We start from the raw sequence: 19,390 nt of genomic DNA on the forward strand, positions 1-19,390 counted from the left end.
TTTCTGACAATTCCACTTTTGTGGCTAAAAGGATAAAGGATATTCCACATTAACCATAGTGTCATTTTCTTTTTCTTTCAGTACGGATGTTGAAGAAGTAACGTTCGACCCTAACAGTCAGTGGGAGCCTGTTCCTGTCAAACAAGAACCAAAAGATGAAGAGTGTCAAGGACCACAGCCGGCTAAGAAGGCGCGTCCTTCACCTCCTGATTCATTACCTCTGTCTGGTGTCAGGACACCCACATCCCAAATGTCCAGTAGCAGTGGACACTACTCACCTTACCAAACACAACCACCGTCGAATCCTGGTATGGGTGTGCCCACTCCACCTGGACGGACACCTCCGGAGACGCATGGTCCATCTGGTGGAGGTCAGTTACAAGAACATAACCCCAGTAACACAGGAACTACACAGGCGGCGACCACACCCAGTGGTGAGTGGACAGACATTGTGATCTTCCATACATGTATATATTAACTTGCATTCTTCTCTATCTACAGGTATACATGGATACTTCACTATCTACGGGTGTACATGTATACTTCACTATCTAAGGGTATAATTATAAGGAACTCATAACGTGACCAGCTCCCAGTTGGCTTGATAGCTTAGTTGGTAGAGCACTGCACCTTTCACAGCTGAGTTAGTTTGTGTACATAACTGTGATGAACGTTCATGTCCTTAGACATTGTAGTGTAAGGAAATGCTGCACAAAGCCAATGGCCACATTTCCAAGTTTTTGCATTAATGAGGAATTTCTTGCGTACTAAATACTGTGGCTTTGGATTTATTTGTGGGAAATTAATTTTCAACAAACTCTTTTTTCTGTTATGCTAATAGTGATTGTCATCAACATCTATTTAATTTTATTTAATCGTGGAAGTGAATGGACTATTTTATGTTGCACTTATTCGCTGCTCATAATGTTAACATCTGTTATGTTAACATGAACAACCCCATTGCATTCAGCTTTTCTTGAACTTCCCTTAACGTCATTATACACTGTACACTGTAAGTGAAAGGACCCTAGTCAGCCTCTACCATTTTCGAGGCCATCAAAATTATTGATATTGCATGGTGAAGCGAAATCGTATTGCTTTACTGCAAGTTGTGTTCCTGAAAGTATGTAAGTAGATAAAATTTAATAGCCAAACCCTTGCATGTAACCAAAAACAAAGGTGTGGCTGAGTAGGGCCCTTTAATATATCTATTGCCACCTTGAAATGTTACATTGAGCTTATGCTTTGCTATTTGATTTATATTGTATCTATGAAGTGATTGAAAGGGACCTGACAGGGAATTGATCGCAAAATCTAGAGAAGCTAGAGGCTGAACTAAGACAGGTATTGTAAAACTTTATCTCTCAGGTGATAAGATGACTCCGAGTCCAGTCACAAGTCAAGCCACGACCCAAAACAGCAATCATCCCAGAGGTCCTTCCACACCTCAAACTCCAGGGAGTCATCCCGCTCAAAAAGGGGCCGCAGAAAGAACACAGCACCCCTCAGTCCTATCCCAGGCTCCCGTGTCAGGCAATGCTGACAGTATTGCAGCTGACCTTGAACACGACAATCTTCCGGATGAGTTTAACTTTGGTGTCCTGGAAGATCACAGTGGGGGAACAGATGGAGTGGAAGGCGCTTTAGATGTAAGTTAATACGATACACTTTAGTCAAGAATGAAAGGCTTAAAAGTAAATGAGGAGAAAATAATAAGAGGACTTTGTTAATAACACAAAGCGTTTTGCTCACGTGACTAGCACACATGCAAATTTACTGGAACAAAAGGAAGTCTTAACATAGAAAAAAAGGGTTCAACTCCTGTAGGATTGGTTTGGTAAACCAACATGGCTGTCGTTTCATTGTTCTGGATCACTAGTATGGCTGCCATGACGTCATGTGAAAACGCTCTATATACAGTCAACCTTTGACAAATTAGTCGTAATTTTCTCAATCTATTTTGTATCAATTCAAGGTACAGTATTTGACCGTGTAGCTTTCGTTTCCTTACCCAGAGCGCAAGTTTTCATATAAAAGCTTACAGTGCAAGATTGAGCAAGTATTTTCGCATGCCTCTTATGTGCCCACAAAAGGAAACCACCGCTACGCAGTCTCTTTATGCGGGGTAAACGTTATAAATGTGCCGTAGTTTTCCCAAACAGTAGTGTGGATCTCAGTCGTTAGTTGACCTTTCGTATTACCTTTCTGACTTAGTGATCTTCCTGATCTTTTTCAGGTTTTACCAGGAACTCTCGACCCTGAAGAACTTTTTAACTACCTGACGCCGTCCGACCTTCCCAGCGAGGACATCTTGTCCATGTTCGAGTAACGGTGTGCTGGTGTTGTCGTCGACAGGAGAGGCCATACTAGAAATTTTTACTTTGCTTCTCGCAAATAAAACGCATGATTCATATTTAGATAATATATTATGTCTACTGTACGCAATGCATTGATTGTCTTTGTCGCGCATAGTATATATAAACTTATTCTTAGTAGAAAGTACTTTATTGTCATATTATAAGTTAGGATTCAAAAGTATTAGATCATGTTATAGAATGGTTTGTTCGGTTTTAGATTATAGTTCTACCTAAAAATCGTTTTCAGCAATTAGTAGCGATATTTTAGGATTTTTTTGAATGATTCTTTTGTTTGTTTTTTTTTTTATGATTCATACCTCTTCGATGATTTTGTGTTTGTTTTTATATAAGAAAAGTCATGTTGTTAAGCAATGGCAGAAATTTCTCAGTAATGGCACAATTTTTATCCTGGAGTTAACGCGGACATGTTTTTACAAGTGATGCAGCTAAAGGTAATCTTATTATAGTGATGTAGAAGCTGTGATTTTGGGTCAAACTCAAGAACAATAATTTTATTATGCAAAGGACTAAATAGAGTAGCTTTTGCCTGATGTGAATAGTACGAAACAGACTGTTTTTATACCATGCACTCGAGGTGTGATGGACAGAGGGAATTATTAATTATTCCAACATTTGGAATACATTTAGTAAATGCTATAATATATGCATAAATAAATTAAAGGGGGCATGCATCCCTAACTGTACACACGCATAGATTAATAAAAGTAGTATTCTTTCTTTTTGTTTTTAATTAGAGGGATATATAAATTTTAGTTCAATAAGTGCCGTAAAGTTGTATTTGAAAAGAGCCAGTAATATCTTATAACTATTATGGGAAAAATGATTTCCAGTTGCATAATCATTAGAGAGAGAGATGTGTAAGAGCTTTTTTTGCAGTCTCGGGGGCAAAATATTTCATTAGGCACATAGGAAGAACCAAGCTAACAAATCCAGTCTTTCTGTCTCTCTCGTTCGTTGTTTGACCTGTTTCCTTTTGAATTCTATTGCCTGGCCTCTCAGAATTAACACTGCTGGAATTTGGGAAGCTCTTTTATACCAAACGTTTTTCACTGCTTTATGTTTGAATCATTCACCTGTCACTGAAATGCGTCTTGAAGATTTGTGATTTGGTTTAGATCAAATCCTGCGTCTCGGTCTCTCGTCACTTTTTGTTTCCGATTTCGTGCTGTACCTGATTCTAACTAAGAAAGTGCAAAAGAAGAAACGTTTATTATTGTAAATATAGAAATAGAGTACAAAAATGTCAATGATGTCTTTTAGAATATAGAATATAAGCTGAGTGAATTAGTTCTTGATTTTCTTTTACTAATCTAAATTAACCCGTTTCTACGTATGACGATATTTTGAAATAAGTTACTGATTTACTAACACGTTTTGTGGTTTCTTTTAAACTTTTTGTATTTCTTATCAAGTCTTACTTTTTCTGAGATCTGTAAAATGTCCTTGTTCTCTGAGAACTTTTTTCAGTCGGGTTTAGCTGTGTAAAGCACTGGGAACTCGCAAAATAATAGCTCTTTTTCCTCCTGCGAAGTGCTATTTTTTAGGATGTCTTGTTGCTTCCAAACTGGTTTCAAGCTTTGTGGACGTTTCTCCAGAAGACTTTTGATATCAACCGCGAACTACCACGATCTCGATTTCACTCTCCTCTCGTATTTTTGTTCTACTTTTGAAAGCACGTTTCGATCTTCTTGAGACCACTTTTCATTCTAGCTAAAATGCACGCGAATAATGTGGATTTTAGAAGAGGTTAGCCAAATTCGTCAGCTTTAAAAGGCGGTCAGTGATTGCTTAAAACATGGCTTTGTCGTGATCAAGTCTTGAAAGTGCCTGTACGAAACCCGAGAGTAGACATTGCGCCACCGTTTTGAACTTCCGATAGACGGTTTAGGGAGAGGTCGGACGGTCCGCAGACCGTATAGTGTACATAAAAGTTAACATGTATTTATATACTTATAAATATTGTATATCTAAAATATGATTTAGCCTCTGTAAATACAGTACAGGCGCGTATATGTGGAAAAATGAGATTATCAGTAGTAAACTGTCCTGTGACCGTTGTTTTAGCCCGTTGGCTATGCTAGTAAACGGTTTAATTTATAGAAGTGAAGTTAGTTTGGATCACATTTAGTGAAAGTTACCAGATGAGCATCACTTTGAAACAGTCGTCTGAATTGATGTTTCTTTTGAAGGGAATCGATTGGGTTTCGTTAATATGTTATTCTCGAGCTGTAAATGCGTAGCAAGATAATTACCATCGTATTAATACAAAGTTCGTTGTACCGTGAAGGAAGGTTGTTCCGTACGCTGTTCAGGGTAGTGTGTTAGCCCTTTGAGTTAAAAGCTAAGCAATTCGTCGTCCCTCTTGTTCTCGTGTAGTATCGATAGTAAAGTAGATTTTATACTTATTTATAACCTGAAGTTTACAACTACAGTTCTGTAGTGAAGAACAAATTCTTACGAAGAAGGCTATGATAGACTTATTAAAGCCGCCTGTATGTGTAGATATTCTATATCTAAATTTTATAAGAAATAAAGGCCATGCAGTCAACTGAGACGTGGTTAGTTTTGTGGTGTATAGGGTCGGGTGGGAAACATTTACAGTTCAGAACTTATTTCAGCCAGTGAAAGTTGACGCGTTTTGGAGTTACAACTGCATCCTTTCACTTCTTCCCTCCTTAAATCTCGTACCCTGGTGTCACTCTGTTCCACCTGGCCTTGGGGGATCTGGGTTCGATATTAAGCCTGCAGTGAACTTCCCTAAAGAAGTGGTACTGGGAATTTTTAGGGATTTTTGGAGGGTCGTATCTCCACGGTTCTCGTAACCCTGATTCAGTTTCGTCACCAAAACGGATAAATAACCAACGGCCTCCACTTGGCGCGAAAATGTGTACGGATATTTGTCCGCGGACATTATCTGTTCTAGGTAGCAAGCAGGTTTCCGAGAGCGCACTGTGAACTTTGAGGAACAAATAATGTCCAAGTGACCAAAAGAAGCGGAGGCTCTAGGGACGAGAATGTCTTAAAATGAGCCAAGCGTTGTTAGTTGGGCTTGCACGGTTCAACTGGACGTCTGATATTTTCGGGCTTGCAATGACACTTCCACCCTCGTACCCAGCGTCTTCGTTACCCTTGACCAGCGATTCGGAAACTTCCGTCAAGCCATCATGCCTAGTAGGGAACAAAGACTTGAACACTTCCCCAATCTCGCTCCGCCCGCGTTTCCCTTGTCCCGTAACGCGGACTATGGGAACGAGATTGACACTTCCCATTTTAGACCCCAGAGTCATTCTCTTTTGCGCATGGCTGATGGCGCGAATAGCTCTGGGGAACCCAATCTCGTACCTCGACTCCTCGAGTTTTCGTTCCCGACCGCTGGTCAAAGGGAATGCAGACGCTGGGTACTAGGGAGTGGGGAACCCGGCAAAATATATAGTCTGTCCTAGTTTCCATTGAAACAATGAAAGCGCTTCATTATCCATGCAGTCCCTTATTGAAAGAAAACAATTGCTCAAACAATAGACTAGGACAAAGCCAAAATTTAAGAATTTCGAGTTAAAATACGGAGGCTCGAGAAAATGTGACGAATTTTAAAACATGTTAGAAAATTAATCAAATTTGTGAGCACCAATTCATAATATAGACAAATAAGATTGAACAATACATGTGATGGGTTCCTGAAGGAGTCCATTGTAAATCCAGCAGCACTTATTTTGGTTTCTACCAAGCATGTGCTGTGCGGCCATCATAGCCAAGATTTAGCTCCGTTTGCTCAGAGTTCCCCAGAGCTTCGTATCTTGCTAAGTTCAGAATGCGAGGGTCTATGGTCGAGAATGGAACACCTCCATCCTTTTAATCTTGGCATCCTTCCTCCTTCCAATCAGACGGTAGGTACTTAATATATGATACGGTCTTAATGAACGAAGGCTCTGGTTTATGCCCGTTTGAAATAAGAAGGATTACAAGCCATCGGGTCACGTTCAATTGCATTTCCAAAACTTTTTTAATTCTTTAACTTCCCTAATATCTCTCTCGTTTATTGGTTCTCGTTCAATGAACGACGAGGTCGTTCAGTGGCCTGAATTTCCTGCTATAGTTAATTTTTTCCCGCTCTTCCGAGTTTTTTTTTTTTTTTTTTTTACATTTATACAGTGCCAGTGTCTTATTAAAGGCATTGACTACAGAACTGTAGAGAGCTACACTTTTACGATAACTGCAGAAATTCTTGCGTGCCCATTGGCTAGTTTTCATAGTCAATAAGTAGACAGACACATGAATTTATAATTTATGCGATGCGTCAACGAGCGAGAGCGGACAATTTGACAATTTGTTATTGCAAAAAATAAATTGACGTCAATTTTTATATCGTCTGTCCTGTTATTGACAATGAATTTCGTCATCACTGTTGTTAAAACCACTCGGCTATGGCTTGGTGGATCCAAAGCTACTTTGACCATGTTATGACTAACCTGCTATCAGTAATAATAAATATCAGGCGTTCTTTCTTTTTTTCCTTTTTCCTTTTTTTAATTCATGATCAATAACAAGTCGGACGCGTGAAAAACTGACGTCATTTTGTTATAGAATATTTGTTCAGCCTTCTAATTATAGAGAATCACGTGATTGGAAGAAAAATGGCCGTGGGATTTCCTTTGAAAACCTGGCGCTAGCCTGTAATTGGCTGAGCGGTCACCTCACAATCAACAGAAGCGGAAGGCCCGATTGTGGTGTTCGAATGACGAGGGTTTTGGTCGTAAAATAGTCTTTCTGTACTCAAAATTTGGAAATGTTTAGCCTTCAAAGTGTTAGCTCTTTAAGAGGTGTCTTCATTAAGAGCACGAAATGCCTTCCTGCTGTTCAAAATGTTGTGGTGAAGATGTCCACCAGTTCTGATCCCAAAGATCCGTCCTTCACAGAAATGTGCGAAGGCTTCTTCGAAAATGCAAGAAGCTTCGTGGAACATAGGCTTCTGACGAAGCCAGATCCCCCTGGTTACCGCACAGAAAAGTTTGAAGACAAAAAACACAGAATAAAAGGTAAGATTGCGTATGAATTTCATTCTTTCTTTTCCGGTGAATCGGATCAATGAAGTTGATACAAACGAAAACTTTATGGTAGACTGTTAACTACTTGTTAACTTAACACAATTTCTTTGCTCAACAAAAACAGTTTTGCCTAGATCGATTTGTTTGGAAGTTCCTTTCTCTACCGATCAGTAGAAGTCTGAAAATTTCAAATCCCCTATTGACACCGGCCTGTATGTCATCCGCTTCACCTTGTGACATGAGACCAACGCACGTCTTGGAACATTTTAGCCATGTAATGAAACACGGGGCTACTTTTACTCTTCCGACAAGTTGTTGTTTTTGTCGTAAAGAAATCACAACGTTATTCACTGTTATTTTCAAGCGTTCTTTTTGGTTCAATGGAGACGACGCTCTTACGACATCGTTTACGCCCCCTCCAAACCTCCGTCTGATCCAAATATGGGCAGTCCTCGTGGCAGTACTTTCAATCTCATGTTTATTCATTCCTATCAACTGACTAATGTCTTATTTACCAAGTACAGTGTAAGTGAAAGCAATGTATTATACTGTCATAAAAACAGGAACTTAAGAGCACAAGAGAAATTCAGGAAACATTGATTAGAGCCATTCAGGCAAGTGTTCCCAAGTTTTCTCCAATGGCTGTAGTTTGCTGACAGTAAACAAAAACATTGCTTTGGCTTAATTCTTAGTATTTTTACATGCATGCTGTACAGTTGAACTTCCCCACAACAGCCATCCTGTGGCAGAATTATCTGGCTGTTGTGGAGATGTGACTGTTGTATGGACATTTAATGTTTTAATTGGTAAGAGTTAAGAGTAGATTTGTATATGGTCAGGGCGCAAAACTCTAACGCTGTTGTGGAAGCGTTGGTTGCTATATAATAAACAATTATTGGATGAGGTTTTTGTGATATCCAGAATAATCAAGGTCGAGGTAGAGCAAAGCATAAGAGAAATGCAATCAAAGAGAAATAAGAGATAAGAGAAATGCAATTGTAGATTGAACAGAGTTTGTTTGTTATTGGAAGGTGCAGTAATTTATAATTTTGAGCCATACATGTAGTTCAGGACTACAATACAGGCAGTTGCCTGTTAGCCAGTAGCAACTTAAAATGGGCCAGTGATACTAATAGTTGAGGTTTAATCAATAGCTGGTTTTCACATGATGTGACTAAAATTCAAACTACAAAACTATTGATCTTCCTGAGATTTAACTTTAGTGATGTATAAGAACAGCTGAAAACTAATATTCAAACAAATTTTCGCTCCAAATGGGTTCTTGGTTTTGTGATACAGTACTACACTCGAATTTCTAAGCTTTTGCATGATGCGGCATTTACATGACGGCTTAGAGAGCTGTCATCATGGTTTAAAAATTGACTTATTTTGGGAAATTTGGATATCTGAACAGTTCATGTGTAAGAAGAAGTATTGTTTTAATGTTTTAGAGTTCCTCGAGGGATAAATTCAAGCTTCTGTGGCAAAACTCAGTGACAGATGTTTCTGTTGGTTTCTGGCCGTCATGTTGGTGCCCATCTGTATGGGCACCAGTGTGGCGTCTCCCTACAAATCTCTATAAATTTGTGTAGAATCTTTCTCCACATATCTTGGGGAAGAAAAATTGCTGTGACCAGAATCTTGGCGAGAGTCTTTGCATATTTACCTTCTTTCATTTCCCAGATTCTGGACTTAATCTATAATTTGAACGGTTTTGATTATTATTTTGATCTATTTTGAATGGCGTGACACTGAAAACCAGGAATATGCGAGTGTCCCACACATACAAGAGGAGTTTCGGTGTACCACAAGCATGAAGTTGTAATAACAATAAAATTGCCAGTATGTTTATTTATAATTGGATTGCCTTTTTTCTGTACTGAACTCTGATTTAATTTCATCAAACTTTTGGCTCTAAAATGAAATTTGCAAGCAAGTTTTGAGTAAGTTGTCAGGGCATGGTTTGTTATTGAAGTGTGTTCAATGAGGTATTTATTGATTATTATAATACAGTAATGATACAGTAATCAGGCCACTTTGTTTTGTCCTGAGTCAGTCCATCAATTAAGTGAAACTTGCCTGACTGGCCACCAAACACTGGAGTTCACTTTTAGTCCTATGGTAATTTCTGTTGTGAACAGGAACAACAGCTCAATGAAGTCAAAGTTTGGGCTATGCTAACTTTCTTATTAATTTTTACAGGAACTCTAGATGTTATGAAGCCCTGTGCTGATGTTCTTTCAGTAATGTTTCCAATCAAAAGAGATAATGGTGAATTTAAACTTATCCAGGGTTATAGGGCACAACACAGTCATCATCGAACACCATGCAAAGGAGGTTTGTAATGACACTGATTTTATTGATTTCTAAGGTACAAATTACCCTGAAGTGCAGTGGCCTTCTGGTTAGTGCGCTTAGCTCTGGATGGAACAATCCAGACTTGAGCCCTGGTCAGGGACATTGTGTTATGTTCCTGGGCGAGACACTTTGCTCTCATCCAGGGGGAGTAGAAATACTCCTAGGGCATTTTCCATTTACAAAAAATTTCGGAAAATTTCTATTGGGAATTTCCATTTGGGAAAAGCGCGTATCATTTGTCACAAGTCCCATTCATTCACAGGCCCCTCTCTTTCGCTTCTCTGAATCTCCCATGAATATTCAAAATGGAGGTCAATGAGGCCCATTAGATGTTGTTTTTGTGCAGAATGTTTCAAGTCTCAATAGAGGGAGAACGTTTGATTAATTCAGAAGACGATGCAGTAGATATCTTTTCAGTGGCCTCGATGTTCATGAGATGGAATTTGCAACAAACTGAAGGTTATTTTGAACAAGCATTGCCAGGATATTCACTTAGCCTGTGTAGCAAGCGTTTCCGTGGGGTTTGGAAGCAAAGAAAGACCGAGGAACGGGATTTTCGGTGTATTGTCTGCGCAGAAAATGGGGCGAGAACAAAAAAAAAGAAAGAGGGGGGTGGGAGAGGGGAAGGAAGGAAACGCTTGCAGACAAACCCCTGGATTTTGAAAACCTCTGTTCGCCAGCGAACGGACCTCGTGATTGGCTGGGCTAGTCCAATATTATTGACATGTGTCGATCAAAGGTATTTTAGTACCTTTGAGTGCCAGACAAATGGGAAAGACACGTTCGAAGCTTGTTCATTAACTTCTCTCACTGAACGAGGATTTAGTCGTCAGCTTCGACAGTACGGTAGAAATCCTGTAGTGCAATGCCGACGCTTTGGTTTTTCGAAGCCTGCACATCATTGCAGAAGCAAGCGCGACACAATTTTCAGCTGTTCCTTTAATTTTAACATCACTTTCTTGAATGCCACACGCGCCAAGGACAAGATAATAAACCACGGGACAGAAAATTCGCACTACTGTGTGGGAAAACGTAGTGATTTCGTCTGGCTTGTTACATGGCAACATGTTGTCGTACGTACTCTGACATTTCATTAGAAGCATTTTTGTTGACAGCATTTAGAACCTCTGGGTACAATTCTGAATGATTTGTTATAGTGTTAGCTGCGGCATGCCAGTTTTTGTCACATATTTGCCTTACCAAAAATTTAGTGGTCTTGTCGCGGGGAATTCTTACGAGGACATTTTATAAACAACTTTGACTTGGAGGCCGCCTAGGGGAAGATTATCTTTATTCAGATACTGGTCAAGATTATCGTTATTTCCCCTCTCAGATGTTTGAAGCCTCTCCTGCCCAAATTCCAAAGTTTGCCAAGAAGACTTTCTGTTGTTTGTTTTTGCTGCAGGCGATAACACCTGAACTGATTTGCGGATCTGGCGTTTCCAGCAAACGTTTCTTTACTGGAATTGCCTTTGTGGGAGTTGACTTGCTAATTTTGCCTTGTATCGATTCCTGAATGAATGAATACAGTGATCCAAGATTTCGAATCATGCAAGCACAAGGATTACTAACGCAAGTGGAATACTTCTCACATTTTAACTTTCTGGCAGATTTGTGCTAAAACTTCACCCTTGCAGTCCTTCCTTTTAAACGGGTTGAGAAGAAATAGAGCTTGATTATAAATTACCAAATTTAATTCATCGAGATTTCTCCGTTCCCACCGTGAGCTCGTTGTTTCAGACATATTTTGACAAGTAAATTTATTATGGTTCAAAGTTCACTTCCACCATGGAAGGCCGAAGATTTTATTGGTTAATTTATGACAGCCAATGACAGCACGAAATCTCGGTGTGCGAACTCAGGCATGAAAGGCCAAGTGGACGGTTTTCAATATCCAGGGGTTTGTCTGCAAGCGTTTCCTTCCTTCCTTCCCCTCCCCCTCCCCCCTCTTTTACTCGCTCCATTTTTCGCGCTGTAATTCTTCATTTTCAAATGACAAGAGGAAATGTGCAGCAGCAAAAAAAGCTGAGAACAAGCAAGAATTTCTACCTACCACTTTTATATGCAGCACATTTGTGCTGCAATAAATTTTCTAGATCTGGCACTAGAACGTGGCAGGCAGAGCACTTGTAGTAGCCCTGAAAGTTTGTTTGCAAAAAGCTTCCAGAAACCAACCCTGATCAGCCACCATTTTTGTTGAAAAATGAGGGAGCTGAGGGAGGCCTGGTCGCTTAAAAGACCGCGAAAGGCATGGAACTGGTGATAAAGATGAGAAATCTGTAAATGGAACACAAATTTTCCATTGGGAAGTTTCCACCAGGAAAACGGGACTACCTTTTCAGGAATTTTGTTTATTCTGGAAAATTTCCAGTGGAACGAACCAAAAGTCGTGTTCCATTTACATCCCAACGGGAATTTCTGGAATTTTTTGGTAAATGGAAAACGCCCCTAGTCACTTCATGCTTCTGAAACCGGGGATATATTAGTACTGGCCTGATGGGCTGCTTGGCTTGGATGCAGACTTTAATGTAAAAATTGTGTGGAGCTTTCAAGGACATGCATTTTTATTTGTTTTAATTAATGAACTGGTTACAGATCTTAAAGCCAAAAGGCCAACTGTGACAGTTTGCATTTTTTTTGTGTGTCGTTTTCGTAGGTATTAGGTATAGTGATGACGTTGATATTGATGAAGTGCAGGCGTTGGCCACCCTTATGACATACAAATGTGCTGTGGTTGATGTTCCCTTTGGTGGAGCTAAAGGAGGCATCAAGATCAACCCTTCAGAATACTCAGTATGTCATTGATAGAAATTACAGCCCATCCACATCAGGCAACTTTTTGTCTATTTTGCAAAAATATATGCATACCATCAATTCCATTTTACAATTATCAGGATGGTGACTTTTTTTATAGTCTAAGGTATCAAATTTTGTCAACCCCTATTAAACTTTGAAAGCACTCTTGTCCTGCCTCATTTCTCTTTTTGATAAGAGTCTATCCCCCCTGATGGGCATCACATTCTCGGCTTTCAGATTTACTGTACCAAAGATAATCAGCGGGCCACATTAATTTTTGTCAAGTGTCAAAACCGACAGATTTGTCCCTTAATTTTAAGGAGAAGATCAGTTGTGAGTTCTGTGCATATTTTTGGCCTTGTAAATGCTAGTATTGTTTGTTTTGTTTTGTAATTTATGTTTCTCAGAATAAGAATTTTCTTTCATGACAGCAATCTGAACTAGAAAAGATCACAAGGAGATTCACAGTGGAGCTTGCAAAGAAAAATTTCATTGGACCAGGCCTTGATGTGCCAGCACCAGACATGGGGACTGGGGAGAGAGAAATGAGTTGGATTGCAGACTCATTTGACATGACATTAGGTAACTACCCTCTACCTAAATCATGAGCAGAATCATTTGATGGATCTGCATTCAATTGATGTAATACTTGTAATATAATTATAATAAGCAATAGAGGATTGCTTCCATGTACTAGCGTCTTTTACATATATGTAAACAGGAGGAGGGTTAAGAGAATTCGAGACAGTAACACTACTTTCAAGAATTCCCCCAACACTTTTGAGTGTTTAGACTAGAACATTATGTAAAGAGGGAAATCAGTACTCTATTCCTTTTAGAAAACAAACTGCATTAACATATTCTCATCTAAACAAACCTATTGACCAGTGAGGGCACACATACTATCTTAAATGTGCTATTAAAATAAATAGATTGCAATATTGGAAGCCACTTCTGCTCAGCCTGAGCTGGTTTTCATACAGTTCCCCTAATCCTGATCTAATTAGAATTTGGAGATGTTGGTTTAAATTTTGTGGTGGGATGAAAACCAAGTTCCATGAGAAAAACCCTTGTAGCAAGGCCAGAACCAAAAAGAAACTTTAAAAAGTAAATAACCTGCTTTTCTTTTTATTATTTATTTCGTCAGGTTATGGTAACATGAATGCATATGCTTGTGTCACTGGAAAACCGGTTCATCTTGGTGGAATTCATGGAAGAATATCAGCCACAGGAAGGGTAATTTGAATTTGGGATTGATTTTACAGTAGTTTTAGTGTGATTTTCAGGTGATATAAATACATACACGTACTTCTTTTTTTTGTAAGTGAACTTTTCGGTTTGCAAGATTTTTTTTCTTTTCATTGTCTAACATAAATTGTTCAGTATTAATGCATGTAACATGACTGTAAATTAGACCATTAAGATTAATAAATATTGTGTCCATTTTTTTTTTCAGGGTGTTTTCCATGGGATAGACAACTTTCTTAATTCAGGTATTGAATTTTATTTGTTAGCATTTAGATTTTGAGCAACCATCAGTAACTGACATTCTCATACAGTAGTTGTCGACAGTGGTCAATTTTGATCCAGCTCTGTGTTATACATGTGCAGTTCAACCTCCGGGGGGGGGGGGGGGGGGGGGAAGGGGGAAGGGGTTGTGGGTACTCTCAGAAAAGTTGGGTGAGGGTGTGCAGCTCACTTCCCAAAACTCTTACCCTATTTATGACCAGAATCTGTGATTTTTGCTACCCTTTTTATGACCTAGCCAAAAATTTGACACCCTATTTATGACCATTGTGGCTGACAGAGTTGCCCTAAACATAAGTTATGAAGGACTTTTGTTAATGGTCTCATTGATAATGATGAAAAAGGAGCTTCTTCCAAGAAACATACCCAATTAAAGACTAGAGTGCTAAAACCATACCCTATTTAAGACCAAAATGGCCAAAATCGATAGCGGTACCCTATTTATGACCAAAACGGCTGAAAAACCCTATCCTTTGGGGCTGCACATACCTATATAACCCATATAAGGGAGTACCCCCCACCCCTGGTTCAACCTCCACTCTGACTGGGACACCCTTGACATAGGTACATGTATACACCCACTCCCTTTCCCCCATAAGTGGTCCCAGCCAGATACACTGTTAATAATAATTATGTTAAATAGTAATATTTTTTTACTGGCTTAAACACCATGGCCATCTTTCTGATGTTATAAGACCAACATCTCAAGAGCTCAGTGTAACTTTCACAGTTTGCTAATATTTGAGCTGTACAGTACATGTATGCTTTTGATCCAATTGACATGGGTATCATGACCATTGTGAATTAATTCTTATTGTTGTTGTGTTTTTATTGTAACAGTTGTATTTTATTCTTTTTCCAGAAAAATATTCTGGCTTAGTTGGCTTAGAACCTGGACTCCGTGGAAAAACATTTATAGTTCAGGTAATTAAAATAATTAATCTTGAACATTAAAAACTAATTGAACCTTTAATAATTTGGACTGCTGACTAGGTGCATTCAGAAAGTGCTATTTTTGAAAGTATAAAATATATATTTAAGCACATGTACTCAGAGAGCCAGAATTTTTATGTTGGGCTGAAGCCAGTTGCCATTATGTTTCATTTTTGCTTAACTTATTTACTTAATTGATGATTCATAGGGCTTTACAGTTGTAGAATCCATAAACCTTTATAAAAATTATGTAATGCAGGGTAGTTAAGCTAGTAACAGGAGATTTGAGGCATTTGCCTCGGTAAAAAAGTTATTAATAAATATATTTACTTATTTCAAGTTCCCATAAGAGGTTATAATGCATTAAAAATAATGAATTAGTGAATACAAAATATACATGCATTGTATTGCTGTGGTCAAAGAATTTTAGTCCAGCTGTGGCTGTATTGTACTGAATACATTGTTAATATGTAATTGTGATGTCCATATGAACAGGGATTTGGTAATGTGGGTCTCCATACTTGCCGTTATCTGCACCGTGCAGGAGCCAGGTGCATTGGAATCATGGAGAGAGATGGAAATCTTTACAATGAAGATGGAATTGATCCGAAAGAACTTGAAGATTATAAACTGGTAGGAAAATAGTAAATGTACATGTATGTTGTACATGCAACAACCAGAGCACACTTAGATAAATACTGAATTTATCTACTACTGTTTCATGGCGCTGGTCAAATTTTTTTATTCTTCTTTGAATTACATACTTGTAGGCTTAACAATTAATTTCTCTTTTACTTGTGTCAAGGACAATGATGGCTCAATTAAAGGTTTTCCTGGAGCAAAGGTGTGTAAACAATTGTTAATAATGTCATCTTCAAAACAACAGAAAGTTTTGAATCATCACTTAATAATTTAAGTTGCCATATAAGAAAACACGCACTAGGAAAAGGTTCTGGCTCTCACACAACACCTCTCCAGCTATTAAACAGCCATAAAACTACTAATAAAGAGAAAACAAGCAATCGATGATTCAACAGGAAAATTATCCTACTAAAATTTGACTCTAAGAAACCCCATTGAACCTTTTTTGTTTCCCCTACTCATTCAAATTTTAACACTCCAAATATTTTCTTCAGTATGTGCCTTTTCTTTTTTAAAAAGACCCCCCTTGGTGCTAGACTGGAGCAACAAAATGTTGTTTTGTGTTCTTGTTTCAGATGACCGAGGAAAACCTTTTGGAAGCTGAATGTGACATATTAGTTCCTGCTGCGAATGAGAAACAGATTACAATTAAAAATGCCCACAAAATTAAAGCAAAGGTAAGTGATTATTTACAAATACTGTACTTTATTTTTTACTTTTGTTATCCATTTATATTTGCATTTTTTTCTTTTCAGGTTATTGCTGAAGGTGCAAACGGGCCAACCACACCAGCGGCAGAAAGAGTTTTAATTGAAAACAATAAACTTGTCATTCCAGTGAGTTTTAAATATCATAATTTAGCATTGACTTATCCTTTGCCATTTATTCAGTCTAACAAAGTGTCTTTTCTAACGCATATTCTAGATAATAGTTTTACACCTTGAGATTAAAGACTAATTAAACGTTCGGAACTTTGGAAACGTTTGTTCCTAAAGATTCTGGCTTTGTTCAACAGGATATGTACTTGAACGCAGGAGGTGTGACTGTTTCCTACTTCGAGTGGCTGAAGAACATCAACCATGTCAGTTTTGGACGTCTGACTTGGAAGTACGAGAAGGAAGCAAACTTTAATCTTTTAGGTAGAAAGCGATTTGTGTTCCTTGTTTGCTGAAACGTTAAAATCCATCGCAAAATTAAAATAATTGTGTTTTTACTGGTCTCTCGATAGCCACAAAATCAGTTTATATATAATTTTGCCTTTTAAGCCTGTTTTTGGTGACCTTCTCCTCTACATGTAGCTGTTCTGTTTTGCGCTCAAACTGTTAGGCTGTGTAGGTGGCGCGGTGGCCTCATGGTTAGTGCGCTCGCCTCCTGATTGAACTGTCCAGGTTCCTCAGCCCTGGCCGGGACCATTGTGCTGTGTTCCTTGGCAAGACACTTTACTCTCACAGTGTCTCTCTACACCCAGGTGTATAAATGGGTACCGGCGAACTTAATGCTGGGGTTAACCCTATCAGGGGGGAGTAGAAATACTCCTAGTCGCTCATCATGCTACAGAAACTGGGAGAAGGGCCGGCCTGATGGGCCACTTGGCTCGTATGCAGCCTTTTGACTAATCTGTCGTACGCTAAAACACAATAAACACAATATTTTAACTGTCATTTTTAAAAATTGTTCTTTTCTCTCTCCCTCAACAGCGAGCGTCCAAGAAAGCTTGGAAACTCATTTCAAATCAAATATTCCTATCAGACCATCGGAGGGGTTCCTTCAAAAGATTGCAGTAAGTTAAACGTTCAAAATAATTGCAACAGTTTATAGACAAGTAAAATTCGCAGGATAGAGAAAAATTGGGCGAACATGTAAGAGCACGATTTTGGCGGGTTGAGCGGCAAAGCTGTGAGGAGAGAGTGGAGCGGACACCGTGTACTACTCGCGAATATTGTGCTCTTCGCTTAGTTCTTGCGTTCTTTCCCGTTGAATTAGAACGAAAAAAGACTGCTTACAGTCTATGCCTGTCTTTACCAAGGTGTATTTGGTCCCCCTCAGTGGATTAAAGAACGAGAAATAAGCATGTTTTGTGTGATTTTGTTTCATTATGCCCGCAATGTTGTATTTTTTGCTCGGTAAGAGAAAGATCAATTTTAAGCACTTGAACGCTAGTTGAGATGTGTGTGCGAACTCGGTGGGGGCGAACTCGCCTGGGTGCGAAACCTCAAGCTACCGTTTTGAAAAGTTGGCTTAAATGCGGCCCGTGCTTTTCTCTACACCTCTCCACTCCTACCCATTTTGAGCTCCAGTTGCTAAGTTTTTCTTATTTTTCCAGGGCGCATCGGAAAGAGATATTGTCCACTCTGGATTAGAATTCACAATGGAACGATCAGCCAAGGTACGTGGTCCCATACCGGTCAAATAAGGCGCGTTCCTTTCTTTTAGTCTACTACAGTCTACGTAAAGCTATGCGTTTCACTTACGTCTCAGCAAGGATTGTGCTAGTCTCCTACGCAGCCGTTATTTGGGTTGTCGCACAACGCTCCTCCCAATAAGGATCGTTCCGTGACAACCCAAATAACGACTACGCCAGAGACTAGGATTTTGTAGAAAAGTTTAGAAAAATATCTCGGAAAACAATCAGGAAGCCTAAAGGAAGCGAGAGGTGGACGCTACGCCGTTACTACTTACACCCCCTCGAGTTTTCACGGCCATTTTTCCTTTTTCGCTTCTTTTTCGCTTCTCGTTCGACGAACTAATGGTAAAGACGGACTGCTCGTAGTTTGTCTAATTGGTTATTACGTGCAAGCGAAGATTGAAATGTATGAGCAACACTGAATCATTTAAAACACTAACGACTGGAACTGAACCATTCAGTGTGGAAATTTCCGTGCAGATTCCCGGATCACCAACCTGTAACTGTAGGTCTTTTGATTGACTTTCCTGAAGTGTCGCTCGCTTCTTGTTGAATAGGGCGGCCCGAGAGTTGAGCTTGTGATCCTCTTATTCGCGGTCTTCGCACTCGAAGTGTCGCAGACGTTTTTCAATTTCCGAGCTCGGCTTTCGTAGCTCAACTTATAGGATCTTGTAGGCAAGTCTAGTCTTTTTGACCAGGCAAAGAACGGATGTCGCGAAAAGAGGCATGTGTTTACTTCGGGCTTCCAGATCAAACAAGCAAACAGACAGAACTTATTGCACTTTTTCCTTGCAGCAAATCATGCGCTGTGCTGAGGAGTACAACCTTGGACTAGACATCAGGACAGCTGCTTATATTGTGTCCATGGAGAAAGTCTACAACACTTATACTGTGGCTGGATTCACATTCACATAGTCAAGCTAGGACATTTCAACAACAATGAATTACTAGATATCTTTTTTGTTTTTACTGAAATGAAATGAATGAATGGGTTTGTATCGTTTGTATCGTTGTTATGATATTTATTGCGACCGGGTTATTCGCGTCAGCACTGCCATGTCAGCGGTTAGTATGTGGTGCTAGTCACGTGAATCCTGTGTATAGGACTGAAAGAGATGATTGACAGCCTTCAATTCGCTTCTCTGAATCGCGAATTACTGGGTCTGTGTTGCTAGGGTAGCAATAATTATTTATAATAAAATGAAAAGTCAAATGCAAGGCGAAAGTAAGATTTGTGAAACTGTGCAACTATTAAAAAACAATAAGCGATCTTCCCATTTGCAATGTTAACGGTGCATAATTTCTCGTTG

At 39.2% G+C, this 19,390-nt stretch overlaps 2 protein-coding genes across 11 annotated transcripts in view; both read left to right on the forward strand.

Annotated features, from left to right (window-relative positions):
- LOC110054549 (zinc finger MIZ domain-containing protein 1-like) overlaps nt 1-4,930 on the forward strand; it is a 41,512-nt gene extending 36,582 nt beyond the window's left edge. For all 10 annotated transcript variants that reach the window (XM_020760886.2, XM_020760884.2, XM_020760885.2 and 7 more), the window contains 3 exons: nt 82-434; nt 1,369-1,649; nt 2,237-4,930. In XM_020760886.2, the coding sequence (XP_020616545.2) occupies nt 82-434; nt 1,369-1,649; nt 2,237-2,329 (727 nt within the window). In that variant the 3' untranslated portion in view covers nt 2,330-4,930. The remainder of the gene's footprint in view (nt 1-81; nt 435-1,368; nt 1,650-2,236) is intronic.
- A 1,943-nt stretch (nt 4,931-6,873) lies between these two features.
- Nucleotides 6,874-19,370, forward strand: LOC110054551 (glutamate dehydrogenase, mitochondrial-like). Its single transcript, XM_089272558.1, has 15 exons — nt 6,874-7,411; nt 9,623-9,757; nt 12,435-12,571; nt 13,006-13,156; nt 13,722-13,810; nt 14,031-14,067; nt 14,964-15,025; nt 15,530-15,667; nt 15,840-15,878; nt 16,252-16,353; nt 16,432-16,512; nt 16,692-16,815; nt 17,374-17,456; nt 18,000-18,062; nt 18,876-19,370. Exons 1-15 carry the CDS (start codon nt 7,162-7,164, stop codon nt 18,993-18,995), a joined length of 1,611 nt encoding a protein of 536 aa, XP_089128684.1. The 5' UTR covers nt 6,874-7,161; the 3' UTR covers nt 18,996-19,370.
- The last annotated feature ends 20 nt before the right edge of the window (nt 19,371-19,390 follow it).

This window comes from Orbicella faveolata, unplaced genomic scaffold (genome assembly GCF_042242905.1).
Source record: "Orbicella faveolata isolate gen_17 unplaced genomic scaffold, um_ofav_v1 contig_1, whole genome shotgun sequence".
In the NCBI taxonomy this organism is placed as follows: domain Eukaryota; kingdom Metazoa; phylum Cnidaria; class Anthozoa; order Scleractinia; family Merulinidae; genus Orbicella; species Orbicella faveolata.